Source organism: Canis lupus, chromosome 37 (assembly GCF_048164855.1).
Source record: "Canis lupus baileyi chromosome 37, mCanLup2.hap1, whole genome shotgun sequence".
Lineage (NCBI taxonomy): Eukaryota > Metazoa > Chordata > Mammalia > Carnivora > Canidae > Canis > Canis lupus.
The window spans coordinates 4,041,678-4,063,881 of record NC_132874.1 but is presented as its reverse complement, the minus strand read 5'-3'; the positions used below and the strand labels follow the sequence as shown (position 1 = coordinate 4,063,881).

At 45.6% G+C, this 22,204-nt stretch overlaps 2 protein-coding genes across 10 annotated transcripts in view; one reads left to right on the top strand and one right to left on the bottom strand.

The window, feature by feature from the left end:
• Positions 1 to 12,636, bottom strand: part of GPLD1 (glycosylphosphatidylinositol specific phospholipase D1) — a 61,368-nt gene extending 48,732 nt beyond the window's left edge. For 4 of the 6 annotated variants that reach the window (XR_012025425.1, XR_012025424.1, XR_012025426.1 and 1 more), the window contains exons 1-3: positions 10,204 to 10,336; positions 9,874 to 9,956; positions 6,987 to 7,042 (exon numbers count right to left, since the gene is read on the bottom strand). Coding sequence is in view for 3 of the 6 variants with exons in the window: in XM_072813882.1 (XP_072669983.1) it covers positions 6,987 to 7,042; positions 9,874 to 9,956; positions 10,204 to 10,277 (213 nt within the window). In the remaining 3 variants the exon portion in view is untranslated. Of the gene's footprint in view, positions 1 to 6,986; positions 7,043 to 9,873; positions 9,986 to 10,203; positions 10,337 to 10,363; positions 10,678 to 12,167 lie in introns of those variants that run through there. The other 2 variants (XM_072813883.1, XM_072813884.1) reach the window with 2 other exon arrangements.
• A 166-nt stretch (positions 12,637 to 12,802) lies between these two features.
• ALDH5A1 (aldehyde dehydrogenase 5 family member A1) overlaps positions 12,803 to 22,204 on the top strand; it is a 34,440-nt gene continuing 25,038 nt past the window's right edge. For 3 of the 4 annotated variants that reach the window (XM_072813885.1, XM_072813886.1, XM_072813887.1), the window contains exons 1-4: positions 12,803 to 13,087; positions 16,391 to 16,474; positions 17,361 to 17,531; positions 18,980 to 19,096. In XM_072813885.1, coding sequence (XP_072669986.1) covers positions 12,806 to 13,087; positions 16,391 to 16,474; positions 17,361 to 17,531; positions 18,980 to 19,096 — 654 coding nt within the window. In that variant the 5' untranslated portion in view covers positions 12,803 to 12,805. Of the gene's footprint in view, positions 13,088 to 16,213; positions 16,292 to 16,390; positions 16,475 to 17,360; positions 17,532 to 18,979; positions 19,097 to 22,204 lie in introns of those variants that run through there. The other variant, XM_072813888.1, reaches the window with a different exon arrangement.

Sequence of the window (22,204 nt, the reverse complement as noted above, 5' to 3'; positions counted from 1 at the left end):
ACTTCTGCTTCCAGGAAGATGGAATAAATGTATTTATTCCTCTTGCTAAGCACAACCAATAGCCCTGGACGTTGTACACAATGTGAGCATAAAAAAAGCCTCTGAAAGGTGGAGGTAAGCATACAGGTGGCTGGGGAACTCAAGCCCTGAAGACAACACTGGTGAGTTCTCTGCATTTTCTCTTTGCTTCATAGTTCCCACACTGAATACCAGAAGAGACTGCTGCCTAGAAACTCTAATGGGCATAGACCAAACACACAAAAAAAGCCACAACAAAAGCCTGCTTTCTCTAACCGTAAGACCAGGAAATGGGTGGCCTAGCAAGACAGAAAATGTTTAGACGATAGCCTTTCTACTCCGGCCACACATCACAGAAAAAACTGTGGCCCATCCTCACCAGGACTTTCATCTTGGCCATCCTGTCTCCTATCCCTGCTCCTCAGTGTCAGTGGAGAACATGGGAGAGCCTGGACATCCAGTCCCAACTGGCAGTAACATGGCACCTCTCCCCATCCTTACTAGATGGGATCAGAACACCACAATGAGACACCCTATCCCCCAGCATCTGTAGAGGCCACAGTGAGAAGCAAGAATTAGGCGCTTTTACCCCCCACCTCCCCAGCCAGAGAGGCATCAGTGGAGGCTCAGGGAGATCCTTGACTTCTACCCAAGTTGGCCATTAGGAGAGTTAGGAGGTGGGTGTCCCTCCATCTCATTTCCCTCCTAAAGTAGTGTCAGGAGAGGTCAGCTAAAATAAAAGGTTTCAGTAAGATCCAAAGTCTCAGAACCTAATACCTAAAATGTTCAATTTTCAATCCAAGATCACTCATCACAACAAGAACCAAGACTCTTAAAAGGAATAAAAAGAGATAACCAATAGAGGCCAACCCTGAAATGGTAGAAATCTTAGAATTATCTGTCAAATATTTTAAAGCACTCATCAGGGATGCCTGGGTGGCTCAGTGGTTAAGTGTCTGCCTTCGGCTCAGGGCATGATCCTGGAGTCCCGGGATCGAGTCCCACACTGGGCTCCCCACATGGAGCCTGCTTCTCCCTCTGCCTATGTCTCTGCCTCTCTCTCTGTGCCTCTCATGAATAAATAAATAAAATCTTTAAAAAAAATAAAGCACCTATCAGAAAAATGCTTTAATTACATACTTGAAACAACCTCCTCACCAAAATAGTTGCAGGAAGGGAATATATAGAGAACCACCCAATGGAAATCTTAGAAATGAAAAATGTAATCACTGAAATGAAAGGTAACATCACCAGAAATAGTACGCTTGACGTTGTGAGCCTTCTGGTGTGATTCCATGAGAATATAGCATTGTTTCCATATTCTAGGATATTTCTGTCAAAAGATAACCTGCAAGAGGCACCTGGGTGGTTCAGTCAATTAAGCATCTGCCTTTGGCTCAGGTTAGGACCCTGGGGTCCTGGGATTGTGTCCTGCATTGGGCTCCCTGCTCAGCTGCGGAGTCTGCTTCACCTCTGCCTCTGCCTGCCACTCCCCCTGTTTATGCTCTGTCACTTGCTCTCTTTTTCAAGTAAATTTTAAAAATCTTAAAAAAAAAAAGAAGATAAACTGCAAGGGGATCCCTCATGAGAAAGTAGCAGACAAAACCAAACTAAGGTACATTCTAGAGTTATTGGACTGTGCCCTTTTCAAAATATCAAGGTCATTCAAGACAAGGTAGGCCTGAGAAACTGTTCTAGGTCACATGATCCTGGATTGGTTCCGGAACCATAAAGAAGATGATTGAGACAACTGGGAAGATTTAAATGAAGCCTGATGATTGGGTGAAAGTGTTACTCAGTGTTGATTTTCTGGCTGTGATTATTGTGCTGTGGTTCTAGAGGACTGTCCTTGTTTTTAGGAAATACACCATGATATGCTAAAGGATAATGGGCATCAAGCCAGTAATTCACTCTAGAATGGGTCAGGGAAAAAGAAATCAGCATCTAAAAATAATGTGGAATTGTATAAAATCTCTGGACATGAGAGACGCCATGTTCCTTTCCAACTACTGAACTCCTGAACTGGGCCAGAGGCAACAACTGTGTGATAAGCAGTTGCTCATCACATTTCAACAGAGCAACTGGTGTTCCAATCAGATGAGGACAGCAAAGTCAATAAATACATAGCAGGGACTTTGACAGCACCAGTAATCAATAAGATAGTTGTCACATGTGATTTGACTAGTCACCACTAACTTAGAGTTTTTTCCTACTTTGCTTTATGTAAATCCTATAATTACCTCTTCCTTCTTTCTCATAAAACCCCCTTGCTTTCCCTACAAGAGTAAGATACTGTTCTGGTTACTTCAGAATCTGTGCTCCCCTGAATTGCAATTCTGAGACCCCGAACAAAGACCCTTTGTCCTTTTTCAGTTCTAACTCCTTTCTTTGGTTGCCAACAGAGAGGATAAAAGGGCAAATATGTCAACAATTGAGGATATACAGGAATATGGTAAAGAGCATATAGGGATTGCCTAATTATCCAGCTTTTCTATTGGTTTTTAATTACTTCCAAGTAAAAAGTTAAAATATAGAATTGGTTGAATAAATTATGGTATGTCATGGATAATAGAAAAATATGTAATTGTCCTAAACAATTCTGAAAATCTCCCTTGACATGGAAAGACATCACCAATATATTAAATGAAAAATAGTAAGTTGCAGGGCACCTGGGTGGCTCAGTGGTTGAGCGTCTGCCTTCGGCTCAGGTTGTGATCCAGGGGCCCTGGGATGTAGTCCCACATTGGGCTCCCCACAGGGAGCCTGCTTCCCCTTCTGCCTATGTCTCTGCCTCTCTCTGTGTGTCTCTCATGAAGAAATAAATAAAATCTTTTTTAAAAATAGCAAGTTGCATAGTATGTAGAGTGTAATTTGGGGGAGGTAGAAAATGCTAATAAGATAATGTCTAAAATGATATAAAGCCAGGTGTTAACACTCGTTGTCTCGTTTGTTTGTTTGTTTGTTTGTTTGTTTGTTTTTTTTTTATGATGAATTCTATTAGTTCTCTAACCAGAAAAGAAGAAATTTTTTCTGTGGGCAGGCAGGAGGAAGCAGGGCAGACAGGACAGCAACCAGGCAAATAACTACCATTACTATGATTTCATGGTTAAAATACCACATTCTGTTTATTTTTATAGAAAGCAAATATATATAATACAATGAGTCCAGTCATGACAGTAGGAAACTAGAAATCAATTATAAGAAAAAAACTAGGGGAAAAAACCACAAGAACACTAAACAACATGCTAGCAAACAATGGATAGGTCAATGAAGACATCAAAGGGGAAATTTAAAAATATATGGAGACAAACAAAAATGGAAACATAATCAATGAAAATCTTTGTGGGGGTGCCTGGCTGGCTTGGTTGGTAGACCATGTGATGCTTAGATCTCAGGGCCATGAGTTTAAGCCCCATGTTGGGCATGGAGCCTACTTAAGAAAGAAAATATCTTTGGGACACAGCAAAAACTGTTCTAGAAGGGAAGTTTATAACAATACAGGCTACTATAAGAAACAAGAAAAATCTCAAGCAATCAACTCTTAAACCTAAACGAGCTAGAAAGAAAACAAAGCCCCAAGTTAGTAGAAGGAAGGAGATAAAAAAAGATTCGAGTGGAAATAAATGGGGGGAAAACAGATCAATGAAATAAAGAGCTAGTTCTTTGAAAAGATAAAAAGAAAACCTTTAGGCAGACTCGTCAAGAAAGAGCAAGTACTCAAGTAAAATCAGAAATGAAGAAAAAATAACAACCAACAGCACAATGCAAAGAATTATGAAAGGATACTCTGAAAAATTATATAACAAATTGGAGAACTTAGAAGAAACACACAACCTGCCAAAACTGAATGAATAAGAAATAGAAAATTTGTTATTAGTAATAAAATTGAACCTGTAATCAAAAAACTCCCAAACAAAAGTCCAGGACTAGAAGGCATCACTGGTGAACTCTACCAAACATTTAAAGAAGAGTTAGTACCTATTCTCAAACTATTTCAAAAAATAGAAGAGGAAGGAAAACTTCCAAATCCATTCTACAAGGCCAGATTTACCCAGATTCCAAAGCCAGACAAAAACACCACTGAAAAAGAGGCCAATATCCCTGATGAACACAGATGCAAAATCCTCAATGCATTACCAAACCAAATCCAACAGTAAGTTAAAAGGACTATTCACCATGATCAAGTGGGATTTATTCCTGGGATGCAAGACTGGTTCAATACTCTCAAATCAATGTGATATATTACATTAATAAGAAGGATAAAAACCATATCATCTCGAGAGATCCAGAAAAAGGATTTGACAAAATATAACATTTATGATAAAAACTCAACAAAGTGGATTTTGAGGAGCATACCTCAACATGATAAAGGCCTTCTTTGAAAAAAAAAAAAAAAAAAAAAAAAAACCACAGCCAACATCATACTCAATGGGGAAAAACTGAGGGCTTTTCCCCTAACATCAGGAATAAGACAAGAATGTCCATTCTCACCACTTTTATTCAACAGAGAATTGGAAGTCCTAGCTGCAGCTATCAGACAAGAAATAAAAGCATCCAAAATGACAAGAAGTAAACCTGTCACTATCTGTAGATGACATGATAGTACACATAGAAAACCCCAAAGACTACTAAAAAACAAACACACACACACACACACACACACACACACACACACACAAACTATCAGGATAAAGGAATTCAGTAAAGTTGCAGGATACAAAATTAATATGCAGAAATCTGTGGTGTTTCTATATGCTAATAATTAAGTAGCACAAAGAAAAATTAAGAAAACAATCTCATTTATAATTATACCAAAAAAGAATAAAATATCTAGGAATAAATTTAACCAAGGAAGTGAAAGACCTATACTATAAAAACTATAAGACAGTGATGAAAGAAGTTGAAGACACAAACAAATGGAAAGATATTCCATGCTCATGGACGGAAGGATTAATATTGTTAAAATGGCCATATTACCCAAAGCAATCTACAGATTAAATGCAGTCCCTATCAAAATACCAATGGCGGGATGCCTGGGTGGCTCAGCTGTTGAGCATCTGCCTTTGGCTCAGGGTGTGATCTGGGTCCATGGATCGAGTCCTGCATCAGGCTCCCTTGCGAGGAGCCTGCTTCTCCCTCTGTCTATGTCTCTACCTCTCTCTGTGTCTCTCATGAATAAATAAAATCTTTTTAAAAAATGCCAATGGCATTTTTCACATAACTAAACAATCCTAAAGTTTATATAGAACTACAAAAGACCCCAAATAGCCAAAGAAATCTTGAGAAAGAAGAACTGGAGGTATCACTATCCCAGATTTCAAGAAATACAATGAAGCTATAGTAATTAAAATGTATGGTACCTTATTTATATGGTCAAGTAATGTATGACAAAAGAGTCATAACATACAATGAGAAAAACAAGTGTCTTCAACAAATTATGTTGGGAAAACTGGACAGCAACATGTGGAAGAATGAGACTGGGCCACTTTCTTACACCATACACAAAAATAAAGACCTAAATGTGAGACCAGAAACCATAAAAATTCTAGAAGAAAAGATAGGTAGTCATCTCTTGGACATTGGCCTTCACAACATATTTACAGACAGGTCTCCTGAGGCAAAGGAAAAAAAGAAAAATAAACTACTGGGACTGCACCAAAATAAAACAATTTTGCACAGGAAAAAAAGACAAGAAACAAACAAAAGAACTCAACAAAACAACAGTGACTTACTGAATGGAATAAGATATTTTCAAATGATACACCCAAATAAAAGTTTAATATATCCAAACTATATAAAGAACTTCCACAACTGAACACACACACACACACACACACACACACACACACACACACACAAATAAATAAATAAATAACCCTGAATAATTCCCTTAAGAAATAGGCAGAGGACTTGAATAGACATTTTCCCAAAGAAAATAGATGACTAGTACACATATGAAAAAACGCTCAACATCGCTAATCATTGGGGAAATGCAAATCAAAACCACAATGAGATTATCACCTTATACCTGTCAAATAGCTAGTATCAAAAACACAAGATATAAGTATTGGTGGGGATGTATACAGAAAAAGGAACGTTCTTGCCTCATGGGTGGGAATGTAAATTGCTACAGCCACTGTGGAAAACAGCATGGAGGCTCTTCAAAAATTATAAATAGAAATACTACATGATCCAGTAATTCCACTGCTGGGTATTTATCCAAGAAAGCAAAAACACTAATTAAAAAAGATCTATGCACCCTATCTTTATTGCAGCATTATTTACAACAGCCAAACTATAGAAGTAGCCCTGGTGTCCATAGGTGAGGAATGAATAAAGGAGATGTGATTATACACACAGAGGAATATTACTCAGGCATAAAAAAGAATAAAATCTTGCCATTTGTGACAAGTGGATGGACCTAGAAGTATTATGATAAATGAGTCAAGTCAGAGAAAGACAAATAGCACAGGATTTCACTTATATGTGGAATCTTAGAAATAAATGAACAATAGATTCCTAAATACAGAGAAGAAACTGGTGGTTTCCAAAGGGAAGGTAGGGGTGGAGGATATATTTGTTCAAGTATTTTAGATATAACATACATATATGTTTAAGTAGTTCAAGTACATCATATCTATAATATTTTATATATATTCAAATATTTTTATATATATTCAAGTAGTTCAAGTAGTATATTTTATATATAAAACATAGCATATATTATATTACATAATGTATGTATATTATAACATACAATATATTATAAAATATATAATATGTACGTGTATTATACATATATAATGTTGAAGAGGGGACATACACTTTTATAACCCCAAATATTAATGTTTTATGAAGACAAAAATGACTCTTAAAATTATTGCCTAAATATCTGTTAGAACCTTTATTTTGGCAACTACAGAAGAGAGTTAATACACAAGGAATAAGAGAAAAATTAAACTTTATACCTTCTTGTAGTTAACACTCCCATCCTGAAGGTGGAGAAACTCAAGAGCTCTGTGTCCTGAGAGAGATATATAAATCAATTAAATTCAACTGGAACTGAAAACAGAACTTATTCAAAATATTTTATTTTATTTATTTATTTATTTTTCTTATTCAAAATATTTTAAAAGGAAAATGAGGGCACCTGGGTGGTGCAGTCAGTTGGGCATTCAACTCTTGGTTTCAGCTCAGGTCATGATCTCAGAGTCATGGAATTGAGTCCTGCCTCGGGCTTCCTGATCAGAGTGGAGTCTGCCTAGGATTCTCTCCCCCTCTCCCTCTGCCCCTCCTCTCTCTCTCTCTCAGATAAATAAATCTTTTTTAAAAATAAAATAAGGGATGCCTAGGTAGCTCAGTGGGTTAAGCATCTGCCTTGGGCTCAGGTCATGATCTCAGGGTCCTGGGATCGGATCAAGTCCTGCATCTGGCTCCCTGCTCAGCAGAGAGTCTGCCTCTCCCTCCCCTGTTCCTGCTTGCTTGCTCTAATAAATAAATAAAAATATTTTTTAAAATTGAATTAAAAAATAAAATAAAAGGAAAATGTAATTTGTCATTGTGACTGTCAAGGAAGTGGGAAATGAAAATTAAGTGTATAATCACTAGTAATTAACTACTAGTAATCCACTAGTAATTTTCATTAGACATAATAAGATAAGATTCATACAATATTTAGATTGCTAAAATACAAATCAAATTTGCATGGTGATTTGAAGTTTCTGCTTAGCTGGCCCCATGGCCCTACTAAGCTAGATCTCACTTCCCCTCTAAGTGAAATCAAGTAAATAATTCCCACCTTACAGGTTTGTCGAAAGAGTCACACAAAATAAATGTTATGTGATAAGCGCAGTGGCTGATACACAGTAGTAGCTCAGTAAACAGGTGTCATCATCTTATTTTGCCTCAACAACTGACAGAGATAAATGAACCTAAGCAGGAAATATGATACACAGCCAAAACTATGGACTGAATCAATTACTCTCGAATGTTTTTCACCAGCTGAGCCACATTACATGGACAAAAAAAAAAAAAAAATTCCCAAGTCACCTGCTCCACCCACAGGCCGACACACAGACACACACATCCACACCCTGAATCTTCCTAGAATCTGTAAGGCGAACATGCCTTGTGAAGTCACATTCAAAGATGATACCTTACTTCTATTGTGAATCACATCCAATTTTGTAATTCATACAAAAATATAGCCACAACATAAGCATAATTCTCTAAGATACAAATTCGCAACCCATGCCAATAACCTGTGATTTACAGCTCAAACCACTGAACAAGGCCAATTCTAATTAACTCACACAAATGTCAGCCTTCCACACGGGCTTTACATAGAAGTGAAAACATGGACCAAAATATTTATAAAATCCTCTAAATAATTAAATGTTGGAGTTTTGTCTTTTACATAAAACTCCTCAAAATCTGTCCAAGTTAGGAGTGATCTTCAATTATGTTCATGGAAATAAAGTTTTATATTATTTCACTCAATATAAGTTTAGGGTATATTAATCTATCAGGATCTTTGGCACCTACTGAATAAAGGTACGCAGTTATCTGATTTTATTGAAATTTCATATTTCATCTGTGTTTAAACTCTAAGGATTTAAACTATTCCATTTATACTTATTCTTGAATATTTCTGTTTACTTATTCTTTTTCATCCCACTTATAGTTTTAGCAATTTCAATTTCAAAGAACTTACACTTGGAGAATATTCTCAAATTCACTGAGAAGTTCGGCCTCCTTATTTCACAGAAGAGGAACACAGAGAAAATGAACCGCTCTGAGTCACATCCTTAGTTTACAGCAGAGCTGATATCAGAACCTCAGTCTAATGCTCTTTTCTATTATTTCCTGACTCCCTGTTAGCAATAAATGTGCTTGGAAAGAACACTGGACCGGCTGTCAGGACATGCAATCCTAGGCCAGCACACTAATGAGCTCACTGTGAGATGCTCCAGGTGAATTCCTGTACGTGAAATATAGGGTCGGGGCTCAGGGACTTCTTGTGCCCTTTCAGAAGGCAAAATTCTGGGATCATAGGTTCTCATTCACCAGCACTCAATGCCTTGGTCTATCTTGCACTGATAAGTTTTCACACTTTATTTGTCATCTTGTTTTGATTTGTACCTTCAGGCTAGTGGCCTAACTATAAAATATTCTTATTGTTTCTATCTGAAAGAAAACCCAGATATCAAGTATGTTTTCAAATCAATCAATCAATTGATTGATTTCAATCAATCCAAAAATTGTTACAGAATATAATCCTGAGTACATTCCAAATTGGTTTACATTTTCCATCAGTTAAAGAAATATTACAAATATACCTCATGCAAGAACCAAGCCTACCATGTACCTGTACCTGATACTCTGCTATTACCCCCAAGCTCATGGATACCGGCTCCCCGTAGCCTGTCCTCCCCAGCTCCTGTCATCATCCTGGGCTCCTCCCTGAAGCCAGCCACTTGACTCAGGGGACCCACTCCCGTGACCATGAGTGGCCCTGTACAACATATTTGGAAATATAAACCAACAAAAACACATTCCTCGCCCCTACCAAGTTCCACCCATCCTTCCTCCTCTTCCATTCTATCAATTCTGTTTCCTGGCAACCGCTAGGTTATCCAGCTCCTCACTGTTTGCCCTCATCAAGCTCGCATCCCTCCCTCGCCTCCTGCCTATCCCTCTACTGACTGGAGGAACCCACCTGACTCTCCACTGCCTGGCTGCTCGCTGCCGTCAGGGGACTTGTCGTCTGTACTTGGGCCCGACTTCACATCTCTTCCTTAACGCCTTTCGGCGGACTCGGTATCCTTACTACCACGGCAAGGTGCAGGCACTTACCTATCTCTATGTGCGTGGAGATGCCGCATGGTGATCCTCCCGGGCAGAGGGAGCCCAGCGTGATCAGCAGGCCAGGCCAGAACCTGCAAACGGACATGCCTTGTTACTCGCTGCTCCTCAGAGACATGAAGCGCTCAGAGCTGTGGCAGCAGGCCTGCCACCCAGGCCCAGACCCACTGCTTTCCCTCTAAGCAGATCACTGACATGGGAAACCAAGCCTCATTTCAAAATAATAACACTTCCCAGTAAGCTGTTTAACTACTGTTTAACTTCACCAGAACAGCAAACAAACCCCTGGGAGAGAGGGAGAAAAAAATAAAAGCCATCAACCAAAATCTGAATGCCTTGAGGTAGAAGCATTGCCACTTTCTGATGCAGGTGTCCTCCAGATTTCTTTTTAACATGAAATTTGTATGGTGACACTAGCAAAGCTGTCTCCAAATATTCTTTGGTTTCTTTAAAAAAGACAGAGAGAGAGAGAGAGACTCACCTGTCTATATTGAGAGTCAACATGCTGAACCACCTCAGCTCACAGGGGCTGATCTCCTGGGCATCCTTTGCACATTATGTATCAGGGTGCCCTGTGTCCTTGGCCTCCAAAGCCACAAGTGCTGGGAAAGCTTTTATGACGATCAGCTGGCATCGACTTCTCTTTCAGTATTTGGCAACAGATACTGACACTTGCATGGGATTACACAAGAGCAACCACTCCTGGCCGCTCTGCTTCTGGCTGTTCTTACGGGGCTTATCTCGAGCCTGTTGCATGGTCAGATTCCTGCACCGCAAGCAAAGATGCCGATTCCACTGGGGGCGGGAGACATGGAACAGATTTAAGACCAAGAAACAAGGATTCAGAAAATGCTAGGTTCAGAATACACCTGTCAAGAAATATCTAGTCTATTGCACTTAATCCGTGGGAAAAATTCGGTGAAGCTCTTCATGGAAATGGTAGTGATTATAATGTAGAAATTATTATTATACATGAAAAGCAAGAAAGGAGATCCTGAAAGAGTGGGAGGAAACCGTACTCATGCTCAGGTGAGCAAATGGAAGAGATTAGAAGATGGGAAGATTAGGTGTCTGCCAAGTTTCCTCTGTAACCTTAGTTTAGCCACCTGCAAGCCTCAAGGAAAAGGATCCGACAGCTCTCCCCCAGCCCTGAGGGCATTGGGCCCAGCTCTCCTGGCTGGTTTTAGGCCAGAGGCCATGAACTAATGTGCTTTGTCTGGCTAACTGGGTGTTTTGTAAACATAGTTCTGATCTCCTCCTTACTGCAAGTGGGGGAGCAGATGGAGAATGGTGGGAGTAGAGGCGGAAGTGCCCAGACAAGGCCAGGTGAAGAAAAAAGGTCCCAGGCACCGATAGTCTTGTCCTCATAGGCTCTGGTGAGCGATCGCACCCAGCCAGGCTCCTGGGAGCCATCGGGCAGCCTAGGAGCAAGGAATCAGGGGGGATTGTCTCATTCTGAAAGCGGTCTTGCAGGGGCACAAGACAGACAGAAGGGGAGGCCAACATCATGAATTTCCTAGGCCTTAGGCACTTTTGCTTTTGTTAGGTCCCCTTCTTCCATAGAGATAAAAAGAAGTCATCAAATTTTACATCTCCAATGGTCTAAGTATTAATATATTTATAATCAAACTTAAAAGTTCTCTTTTTTCTGATTTTTAAAAGGAACTAAAAAGTTTTGTATGCCCTTAAAAGTACTATGGGCCCTAGACAGTGTGCTTATTGGGGAAGTTAGCTCAAAAAGGGAGAAGGCACTGTTTGAAACAGAACCTTAGGAAGATAAGCCCATTGATTTTGGATCAACAGAAGCAGCCACAGTGTCTCAACAGTAGGGCGCCCTCTGCAGGCAGCAGGTGGAAATACGCCAGGTCCTGCGCCCCCAAGTGACACCTATAGGGCAGCAGCCTCCCTCCAGGACCTCCTCTCTCCCCCCTCCAATTCCTTGAATAGAATACAGAAGAAAATAACGAACACACACACAAACTCCGCTGTTCCCAATTCTGCTAGATGCGACCCACTCAGCAAAAAACAAAGGCAAAATTTAAAGTTACTGCCTCGGCATTTTGCAAATAAGAACCCAGGGTCCTAGAGAAAGTGGAAGGCCCGCAGGCTCCGGGGGAAAAAAAAAAAAATACAGCAAGAGACTCAACTCAGAAGGAACGGAGAAGCAGAGACGTGCTGAGACTAGTAATGCTAAATGAGCACAGAAATGGTCTTCACTGCAACCCGCAAATTCCAAAGAGCCCTGCGAAATAGATCTTTGCATCCTCGTTAGAGCCGAGGCTTACCTTCCTGCTTCCAGATTTTCAGGCTAATGTCTGCTGGTCGTTTTAACTCAGTGGATTCGATTCTCACAAGGGGTCCCATTGACTGGTAGAGGCCTCACTTCCACTTTACTAGTGGCTTGTCCTGGGGCAGTTACTCTGACTTTGAACCTCGTGCTCAATTTCACCTCGCAACTCTGCTAAGCAATTAAATACGGGGTCTCTCACCACACCCCAGAACCTTCTGCGGAAGAGGGAGAGGAGGGAGGCTAAGGAACGCGTCCAAGGCTAAGGTCACGGAGCCTGTCGGCAGGTGGCAGGCTGAGGTTGGGGCCGGCGGGCCTGGGCCCTGCTACATGCACACCAGGGGCCCTGCTCGGGGGACGCACACCCCGGGGGACACCCGGGCCGCGGAGGGCGGGGCCGCGCTCCCCCCGCGGGAGACCCTCAGCCCGGGGCCCGCGCCGAGCGGCGGCGACACAGGTTCGGGGGGACGGCGGGGGAGGCGGGGGGCGGGGCGGAGGCGCACCCCGCGGGCGCACGAGAGGGCGCTGCTCCGCCCGCCGCGGCCCCGCCGCCGCCTCGCTCCTCCCGCCGCCAGCCCGGGGCGCTCGGGCGCGCGCTCGCCCGCCCTCCCGCTTCCCGCCGCGTCCGCCGGGGCCATGGCGACCTGGCTGCGGCTCCCGGGCCGAGCCCCGCGCCCCCGCCGCCCCGCGCAGCCCCGCCGCTGTGCCGGGGGCCCGGCCGGCCTGTGCGCCGCGCTGCTCCGCACCGACGGCTTCGTGGGCGGCCGCTGGCTCCCGGCCGCCGCCGCCTTCCCGGTGCACGACCCGGCCAGCGGCGCCGAGCTGGGCCTGGTGGCCGACTGCGGGGTGCGCGAGGCCCGCGCCGCGGTGCGCGCCGCCCACGAGGCCTTCCGCGGCTGGAGGGGCGCCTCGGCCAAGGTGAGCGCGCTCGGGGCCCGGGACGCCGCGTGCGGAAAGCGGGGGCTGCGCCTCGGCCTGCGGGGCACACGGTCGTGGACGCCGGAACAGAGGCGACCCACGGGGACTTTGGAGCGCGGCCCCTGCACCCCCCCCGCGCGGTCACCCCAGGGCACGGGGAGCGGGGAGGGGCCCGGCCCCGAGGGACCTGCGAGCGCCCCCCCCCCCCCCCCCCCCGGCCGCCCCAGCCTCCAGCGGACAGGACGGCTGCTGGGGAGCCTGCCGTGCCCTAAGGTCTCCTGGGCTTTCGATGGCCTTCGCGCTCGACCTTCCGCGCCCCTTCCGTGCCCCCACCTCTCCTTGTAAGGACACCAGGCGTATTGGATGAAGACCCCCATCAGGGACCCTATTCGGCTAACCCCGATAGCCTCTTTCAAGACCCTGTTGGGAGATCCTGGGGGTTAGGACGTGAACCTGTGAGTGGGGTGGGGCCCCCCGGCACACAGGGTAGCCTCATTAGGGCGGGAGCTGCAGAGATGAAGGGAAGAGGGAAGTCAGCTGGAGCAAGATTCGTGAATCAGGAGCACGCCTGACCCGTTTGTAGAGCAGCAGGGAGGATCGGGAGGCCGGTAGTAGTAACCGGAGGACAAGCTGGATCCAGGGGCAGGTGTAGACGTGGGTTTTACGCCGAGGGAGGTAGGGCGCCCTTCCCGGGTTCCAAGCAGAGCTGTGGTCAGGCCTGCATCTGGAAAGGGCACTCTGGCCACACATGGAGCATCTGGGGGGGGGGGCAGGGCAGAGGCCCCTGAGAGGGCGCTGGCAGGGACGGAGCTCACAGGGCGGCTGCTTGAAGCAGGGTGCTCCGCAGGAGGAGTCAACTGGAGGCCCCCGGGATGTTAGCGTGTGAGAGGAGGAGGGGCCAGCCAGGACCCCCCAGGGCTTTAGGCCATAGCCACGGGAAGGAAGGAGCAACCAGCAGGCCCCCCGGGGAGGGGATGAGGAACTGCGGGTGTTACAGGTTGTCCAGGAAGCTCTCCAGCCCGGTCTCTGCTCCAGGGGTTTGGAGGGCTGGTGCTGCCAGGACTGCTCACGGACACTGTCACCTGGTGTTCACGTCACACACCTCACATCAGCGCCCTGGAAAATTAATGTGCATCAGTTTGTCCTGCAGGAGCTGGAGCCTTCTCAGTAGAACCTTCCTTGTTGGAAGGATTTGGAGAGTCTTGCTGAGTAAGCGGTGGGCTGAGCTTTCCCAAGGAAGCCAGGTCCACCTGTGAGCGAGGAGAGGCGGGCTCTGGTGCCACTTGTAGAGCAGCTCTGGCCCACCCCTCTTGACCCCAAGCCTGGCTGTCCTCCCTGCTCCCTTCCCTGCCTCCCCCCACCCCCCAGCTCCTGTGGTCTAGCTCACCTGTTGCTCCCGCCATTGGGCCCATCAGAGCACACAGCCTTACGCCGTCCTCCCTTCTCTGAGCTGCAGCATGGGCCCATAGGCCTTGCCTCACCCTTCCCGTCAACATTTTTTTGTGTTGCCTCACATTTTTCTTGTTCGTGTTTGAGGACCCCCTGTTTCCCACCTTGTGAACTCCCGGAAGATCTCAGAGAAAATGGATATTTACAAGCTTGATAAGCTAATGTATTAGTTACTGACAGCAGCTGTAACAAATTAACACAAATTTAGTGACGTAAAACAACGTGACAACACGAATTCATTCTCTTACTGTTCTGGCAGTCAGAAGTCCAAAATGTGCTGGCAGTGCTGTGTACCTTCTGGAAACCCTAGGGACCCCTGTCCCAGTTTCTAGAGGCCGCCCTCATCACTCCAACCTCTGCTGCTGGTACCTTCTCTGACTCTGACCCACCTGCCTCCCTCATATAGTGATCTCTGTGATTACAGTGGGCCCACTGGATGGTTCAGGATCACCTTCTCAGCTCAAGATCTTTAACGTAATCACATCTGTAAAATCCCTTTTGCCAGGTAAGGGAACAAATTCACAAGCTGCAGGGATTAGGATGAAGATGTCTCTGAGGACCATTAGGGTGCCTGCCACAGCTGAGTACTGTACTGGGTGCTTTATGGGTGCTTTACCTAGTCCTTTCGGTGGCTCTCTGAGGCAGAGGCTTCATCTGCGTCCCAGCTGAGAGGCTCAGAGTCCACCATCCACCATGTGTCTCTGCTCAGGTGGGCCTTGAGTCCCACGGGACCCCATGCACCCCAAGCCTCCCTATGGGAGTCCCACACACATGGTTCCTCACAAAGACCGCAGGAGTTTCCTGGGGCTGCTATAACAAAGTACCACAAATCTGATGGTTTAAACAACTGAAACACAATGTCTCGGTTCTGCAGGCTCAAAGTCCAAAGTCTAGGGCTGGTTCCTTCTGGGGGTTCCGAGGGACGGATCTGCCCCAGACCTCTGTCCTTGACTTGTAGTTGGCTGTCTTTTCCCTGTGTCCCCTGCTCCCATCATCTTCCCTCTGTGCATTCCTGTTTCTGTGTCTAAGGTCCCTCTTTTTACAAGGATCCCTCCTTTATATGTTGGAGTAGGGCACACCCTAATTTTAGTTAACAAAACTTCAAAACTTTTAAATTTATTAAAAATGGAACTTCATGCTAACTTGATTGCCTGTAAAGACCCTATCTCCAAATAGTGCCACCTTCTGTGGTTCTGAGGGTTGGAATAGCAGCATGTCTGTTTTGAACACCATTAACCCCTAACACGGGGCGTGCCTCCTGAGGGCCGCCTGTTGCCCCCCACCCTGGTTCCTGATGTTTGGCCGGGACCTTGTGTTTTCTGCCAGCAAGTGGGATCTACTTTGCATTCCTGTGCTTCTCACACTGTTCCGTGTTCTCTCATTCTCTCTCAGCCGAAGCGTGGGCTTTGTGTGAGGCAGGCCACGTGCTCAGATCTGTGTGTGTGTGTGTGTGCGCTCAGATCTTTGATTTATTCCTCCAGGCCAGGCCCCCTAGAGCTGAGTCTTTCCTCTCTCGCCCAGAGTAAGCACTGGCCTGTGGTCCTGGATCCCTGCCTGCTGGTGTACACGGTGACCAAGGATCTGTAGCTAGCTGTGTGTGCTGGGATAATCCATCTTTGCACCCTTTGACAGAAGTCTCCGTTTCTCTTTTACCACTTATGACTCAAGACACCCCTTTAGATGCAACTTGGAATGGAATCTTCCTTATTGCGTATCAAAGAAAGGTCTTTTATGCCTCAGTTAGGAAGAAGAAAGGTCAGTGTGTGTCTCCCTGAGTGAGAGACCATGCAGCAACCACCTGAACACACGGAAGATTATTTTGTATTTATTTTGCTGTTTTTATTTCCTTCCCAGGAGAGGAGTTCGCTGCTTCGGAAATGGTATGACTTAATGATGCAAAATAAGGATGACCTTGCCAAGATAATCACAGCTGAAAGTGTAAGTCCGGGGTGCTAACCTGCTTCCCTAAGAAACTGTCCGGAGTGCTCAGGCTCTAGCTCAGAAGACTAGGGCTGATGTCAGGGCTGATCTGCAGCCAAAAAAAAAAAAAAAAAAAAAAGGCAATTCCTTGCCTAATGATCAGATATCAACCAATCATTGTGCCAGGCACCAGCTGTGTCTAGTGAAGCCAGGCCCTCATTTTGCTGGAACAGTTTGTATGTTCTACCTCTGACTAATGTACGAAAAACATGGATGGAGCTAGATGGTATTATACCAAGTGACATAAGTCATCCTGAGGAAGACAGGTGTCATATGATTTCACTCCTATCTGGAATTTAAGAAATAAAACAAAAAGAAAAAGACAAAAAGAGGCAGACTCTTATATCCGGAAAACAAACTGGTGTTGCCAGAGGGGAGGTGGGCAGGGGGTGGGGAAATAGTAATACTACTACTACTGGAGACAGAGACTGAGTGGAACTCTAAGTAATGCTTTCCCACCATGCCAAACGTTTTCTCTGTGATTGTGATTTTTTTCTCCTGTTTTTGTACGATTAAAACGTGCCGGTGGTTGCTCCGTAACTGTAATAATGACTACAGCAGGAAAGATGAGAAGATGTCAGAAGGAGAAACAAGTGTGACGCCACCCTTCTCGCTGTCGGGGATCCAGACAAGATTGTGGTGTGGGTGGCGGCCCGCTTGTTTTTGTCACCACCTGCCAGTCTGCTTTCTAAGACTCCCGCCGGGGTCGCAAGTTTCTCAACAACCTTGGGGTTTTGTAATGAGAGACTCGTTTGCTCTGCGTGCAGCCTGGAGAACTGCGATGTGCAGAGTCATGCTTTTGTTGTTAGAAGGCAGCACACTGTCCTTTTCTGACTCCATTTAGGGGAAGCCGCTGAAGGAGGCGCAGGGGGAGATCGTCTATTCCGCCCTCTTCCTAGAGTGGTTTTCTGAAGAAGCTCGCCGCATCTACGGAGACGTCATCTACACCCCCGCCAAAGAAAAGCGGGCCCTGGTCCTCAAGCAGCCCCTTGGGGTGGCCGCAGTCATCACCCCGGTGCGTGCACTGGCAGGACAGGCGAGGCCCTGGGGTAGGAGGTGGAGCAGGGATTGGGACAAGAATGACAGCTCATTCTTTCTTGTGAAGAGGCGTGCTTCCCCCACTGGCTCTGGCACCTGTCTTCTTTCCTGATTCCTTTGCTGCCTGCAGAGGACTGTTTCCTGGTCCTCTGTGATAGCCAGGTGCAGGTGGGAGTGTGAACGCCTGTGTCCTGTTGCCTGCAGCGGTGGGATGACCCACAGCAGGACCCAGGGGCTGCTCTGACGTGGCATTAAAGCTGCTGCTTCTAGGCAGTGCCTGGCCCATTGGAAATGATCTTTTTTTTTTTTTTTAAGACTTAAGATATGACGCATTTAATGTGCTGTGGTTTGGGGAAAATTTTATGCTTAATTTATGATTATCATCAACAGCAAAGCATTAGCGTGCCTACCAGCAGGCACTGGGCCAGGTTCTGGAGGTGAAACGGTTTTCAAATACAATATTGTGTCTGACTGGGTGGAGCTGCAGCATGCTTGTGGGGCATGCTCTCTCTTGGTGACCCGCCTTTTATGAGCCCATCTGTGAGGTCCCCTGTCAAGTCCTCTACAGTGCCAGCTGGTCTTGAGACCGCTGTTCTGTCCTGGCTCGGCACAGTTACAGACAGACACCCCCTTAGCCTTGACTGACTGGGTGCGACTTGAAGCTCACTGTTCACTAGTTGCATAAGCTCAGGCAAGTTACTGAGCTGCTCTCAGCTTCCCCAAAGTAATGTCCTCATTATTCCACAGTCTAATAATACCTCAATGGCTCAGGATGAGGACTTAATTAATTATAATTTAATTTAAAAGTGCTTGAGAGTAGTGCCTCACACAGAAGAAGCACTCTGCAAGTATTTGTCAAAATAAAAACTGTTAATATAGATATGGAGATACCTACACGTGTCTATCTGTAAATAGAAGGAAGTAATCATCTGCCATTTCCAAAATTACCTTTACTAATGTTTTCTCCCAAAGGGCCAGCAAACTATGGCTTTCAGGGCCAATCCAGCCTGCTGCCGGTATTTGTAAATAAAGTTTTACTGGGACACAGCCATGCCCGTTCCGATACATACAGTCTGTGGCTGCCTGCACTTTAGAACCAGGGAGTGGTTTTGACAAATTGTACATCCCTAAAAACCCAAATATTTACAATCGGGCCCCTTACAAAGTTTGCCAAGTCCCGGAGTGGACAGTCTTGTACTGTTTTAAATTCTGGAAAGGTTTCCTGTCTTTACGAGCCTTTGTCTGCAGAGCCCCTGGAGTTGACAGGTGTCAGGTGTTCTGAGCTCACCTGAGCAGGAGCTGGAGCACTACTTTATGAGAGTCCGTTTATGCAATGGAATTTGTTGAATGACTTCCTGACTTGCCTTCTTGTGCACTGTGGGGCAGCCTGCCCTCTCTCATACTTTCTGTGCTCTCTGACCCCAGTGGAATTTCCCCAGTGCCATGATCACCCGGAAGGTGGGGGCCGCCCTGGCAGCTGGCTGCACCGTCGTGGTGAAACCTGCTGAACACACGCCCTTCTCTGCCCTGGCCCTGGCCGAGGTGAGTATCCCACCACCCCTGTGTGTGCAGAGCTGACAAAGCCAAGTGAGGATTATTTATTCAGGGCAGAAAGAAGCAGATTTGAAGCCTCCTTCTTTGGCTACACCTCACCCTGGATGGTGTTTTAATTTACTAGGAATTATTTTAAGTCAGTTTGTTTGTTTTGTTTATTTATTTATTTTAAAGATTTTATTTATTCATGAGAGAGAGAGAGAGGCAGAGACATAGGCAGAGGGAGAAGCAGGCTCCCTACGGGGAGCCCAATGTGGGACTCAATCCTAGGACTCTAGAATCACACCCCGAGCTGAAGGCAGACACTCAACCGCTGAGCCACCCAGGTGTCCCTTTATTTTATTTTTTTAAGTAGGCTCCACACTCAGTGTGAAGCCCTATGTGAGGCTTGAAGTCACAACCCTGAGATCAAAACCTGAGCTGAGATCAAGAGTCAGACACTTAACTGACAGAGCCACCCAGGCACCCCTAAGTTAGATGTTTAGAAAAAACAGTGAATGGGGGATTTTCTGACATTTGTAGACAATATGTGTTTTTGGCTGCCCTAAAAATAGTATCTGTCCATTAGTTTTATTAATTAGGCAGGCATACAACTAAAGTGTGGGCATCTCTCACATGTAGGGAACCTCTTATTTACCTCTCCTTTCTCCAGTTCAATCAACATTCAGGAAGATCTCGCCATTCTTCTGTTTAAAACTCTCCAGTGAGGGAGCGCCTGGGTGGCTCAGTCGGTTAAGTGTCTGCCTTCAGCTCAGGACATGATCCCAGGGTCCTGGATCTCCTCCCGTGTGAGGCTCCCTGCTCAGCAGGGAGTCTGCTTCTCTCTCTACCTCTGCCCCTCCCCCCCCCGCCTGTGCGCTTTCTGAGAAAATCTTTTTATTTATTTATTTTTAGAAAATCTTTAAAAAAACAAAACAAACAACCCACAACTCTCCAATGGCCTTTCATGTCCCTCAAAGTCCAGACTTCCTACAGTACCCTCCAAGGCCCTGTAAGATGCCACCCTCCAGACCCTAATCCCCCTCTGCCCTTACCTTACCTGTCACTCCAAAACCCCAGACCCCTCTGCTCCGGCCTCTCTGGCCCCTGCCACCCCACCAGGCTTACCCCGACTCAGCTCTACACCTGCCTTGTCTTCTTCCAGAAAGTTCTTCCCCTGGCACACCCAAATGCCACCTTTTCAGGGAGGCTTCATGGGCCACCCTGTTGGAAAAGCACAGCCTCTCACTCCCATGCCCCTGATCCCCTTCTCTGCTTTGTTCTTCTTCCCTTAGCACTAGGGCCACTTGACATACCTGCTGTCTCAGTTACATTAGAATGTAAGCTCCACAGAGATGGCCACTTGCATCTGCTTTGTTCACTGCTGTATGCCCAAGCCTGGCACAGTGCCTGGACCTAGGAGGCACTCAGAAATGTTGGAGGGCTTCCATGCTGTGAGAGCCACGCTGAGTGTGGGTGTCAGTTGCTGGCCTCGTTACCTCCTTTCTGGGCTGGGACCTCTTCCTCCTTTGAGTCTCTGTGCCACTGTCTTTCACCCCAGGGTCAGCTGGTGGAGCTTCCAGAAGGCAGCGACAGTTACTGCGTTTGCCTTTCTGGGCTCTTAGGGGCCTGGTGTGGCTCCAGACCCAGGGACTGGAAGCTCCTCTCCTACAGGGCATTTCCCCCAACGGCACCTTATTTCAGAGGCAAATAGTACTATGGAAACGTTAACCAAATGGACGGCTTTTTATTTTTTTATTTTTATTTTTTTTATTTTTTATTTTTTTAATTTTTTTTTATTTATTTATGATAGTCACAGAGAAAGAGAGAGAGAGAGGCAGAGACATAGGCGGAGGGAGAAGCAGGCTCCATGCACCGGGAGCCCGATGTGGGATTCGATCCTGGGTCTCCAGGACCGCGCCCTGGGCCAAAGGCAGGTGCCAAACCGCTGCGCCACCCAGGGATCCCTGGACGGCTTTTTAAAATACGAACTGTTAATAGTTTTCCTTGAGATAATTCTTAAATCTGTACAATGTATGTAAGTTAGCATATTATTAGACTCCTTAGGCCTACATATAGTTAGTGGTGTGCTTCCTACAAATTATAGTATTCAGAACCAGTACCAATTTATGACCAGTAGACCCTTCCTGCTTATGCAATTTATTTGGAAACACATACCTGTGAGATTGGAAAGGCTCAGGATCACATTTTTATTTTTTATTTTTTTAAAGATTTTATTTATTTATTCATGAGAGACAGAGAAAGAGAGAGAGGCAGAGACACAGGCAGAGGGAGAAGCAGGCTCCATGTAGGGAGCCTGATGTGGGAGTCGATCCCAGGTCTCTAGGATCACGCCCTGGGCTGAAGGAGGCGCTAAACTGCTGAGCCACCCGGGGTGCCCAGGATCACAGTTTTAAAAACTCCTATAAACTTCATCCAGACTTCGTCAGACGTGGGTTCGGGATCCTTGCATCCTTTTGTCAGGAGGCACATACAGTGAGTTGTCTCTTGTCATGATATTGGCAGGGTTGCTGGTCAGTGCTCCCCGTCTGGAGTTACAGAAATCATGATCTTGGAATGCTTTCATTTCTTTAATTTTTTTAAGACTTTATTTTTAAATCATCTTTACACCCAACATGGAGCTTGAATTCAGAACCCTGAGATCAAGAGTCATACGCTCTAGAGACTAAGCCAGCCAGGCATCCCCTAGAGTCTTTCATTTCTATTTCCTTCATTCCCTAGACCACTTCTGTAACACAGACCCTCCCGTGATCTGCTATTTGGTCACCGGCAGAAAGTTCATGTAGAAAAGGCAGGGTACATAGATTGATTCCTTCTATTTACCAGTTTCTCGAATTAATAACCTATTCCTACCATCTGCTGACGGTCACCAATTCATTTGTTTTTTAAGTATCATTGTATGCTAATGAATTTTAGTGTATTTGATGAGTTTCAGTACCTTGTAGTTATTGTCTTTCATGAAGCTCCAATCGTCCCATTCTTGGTCAACGGTGGCCTCTTCATGTTGGCTTCTATGCGTTTGTGCCTAACTGATGTCTGCTTTGAGAGCTTCCTTTCTGGGAAGTTTCTAGGATCTGTTCTTTACCCTTGGTCGGT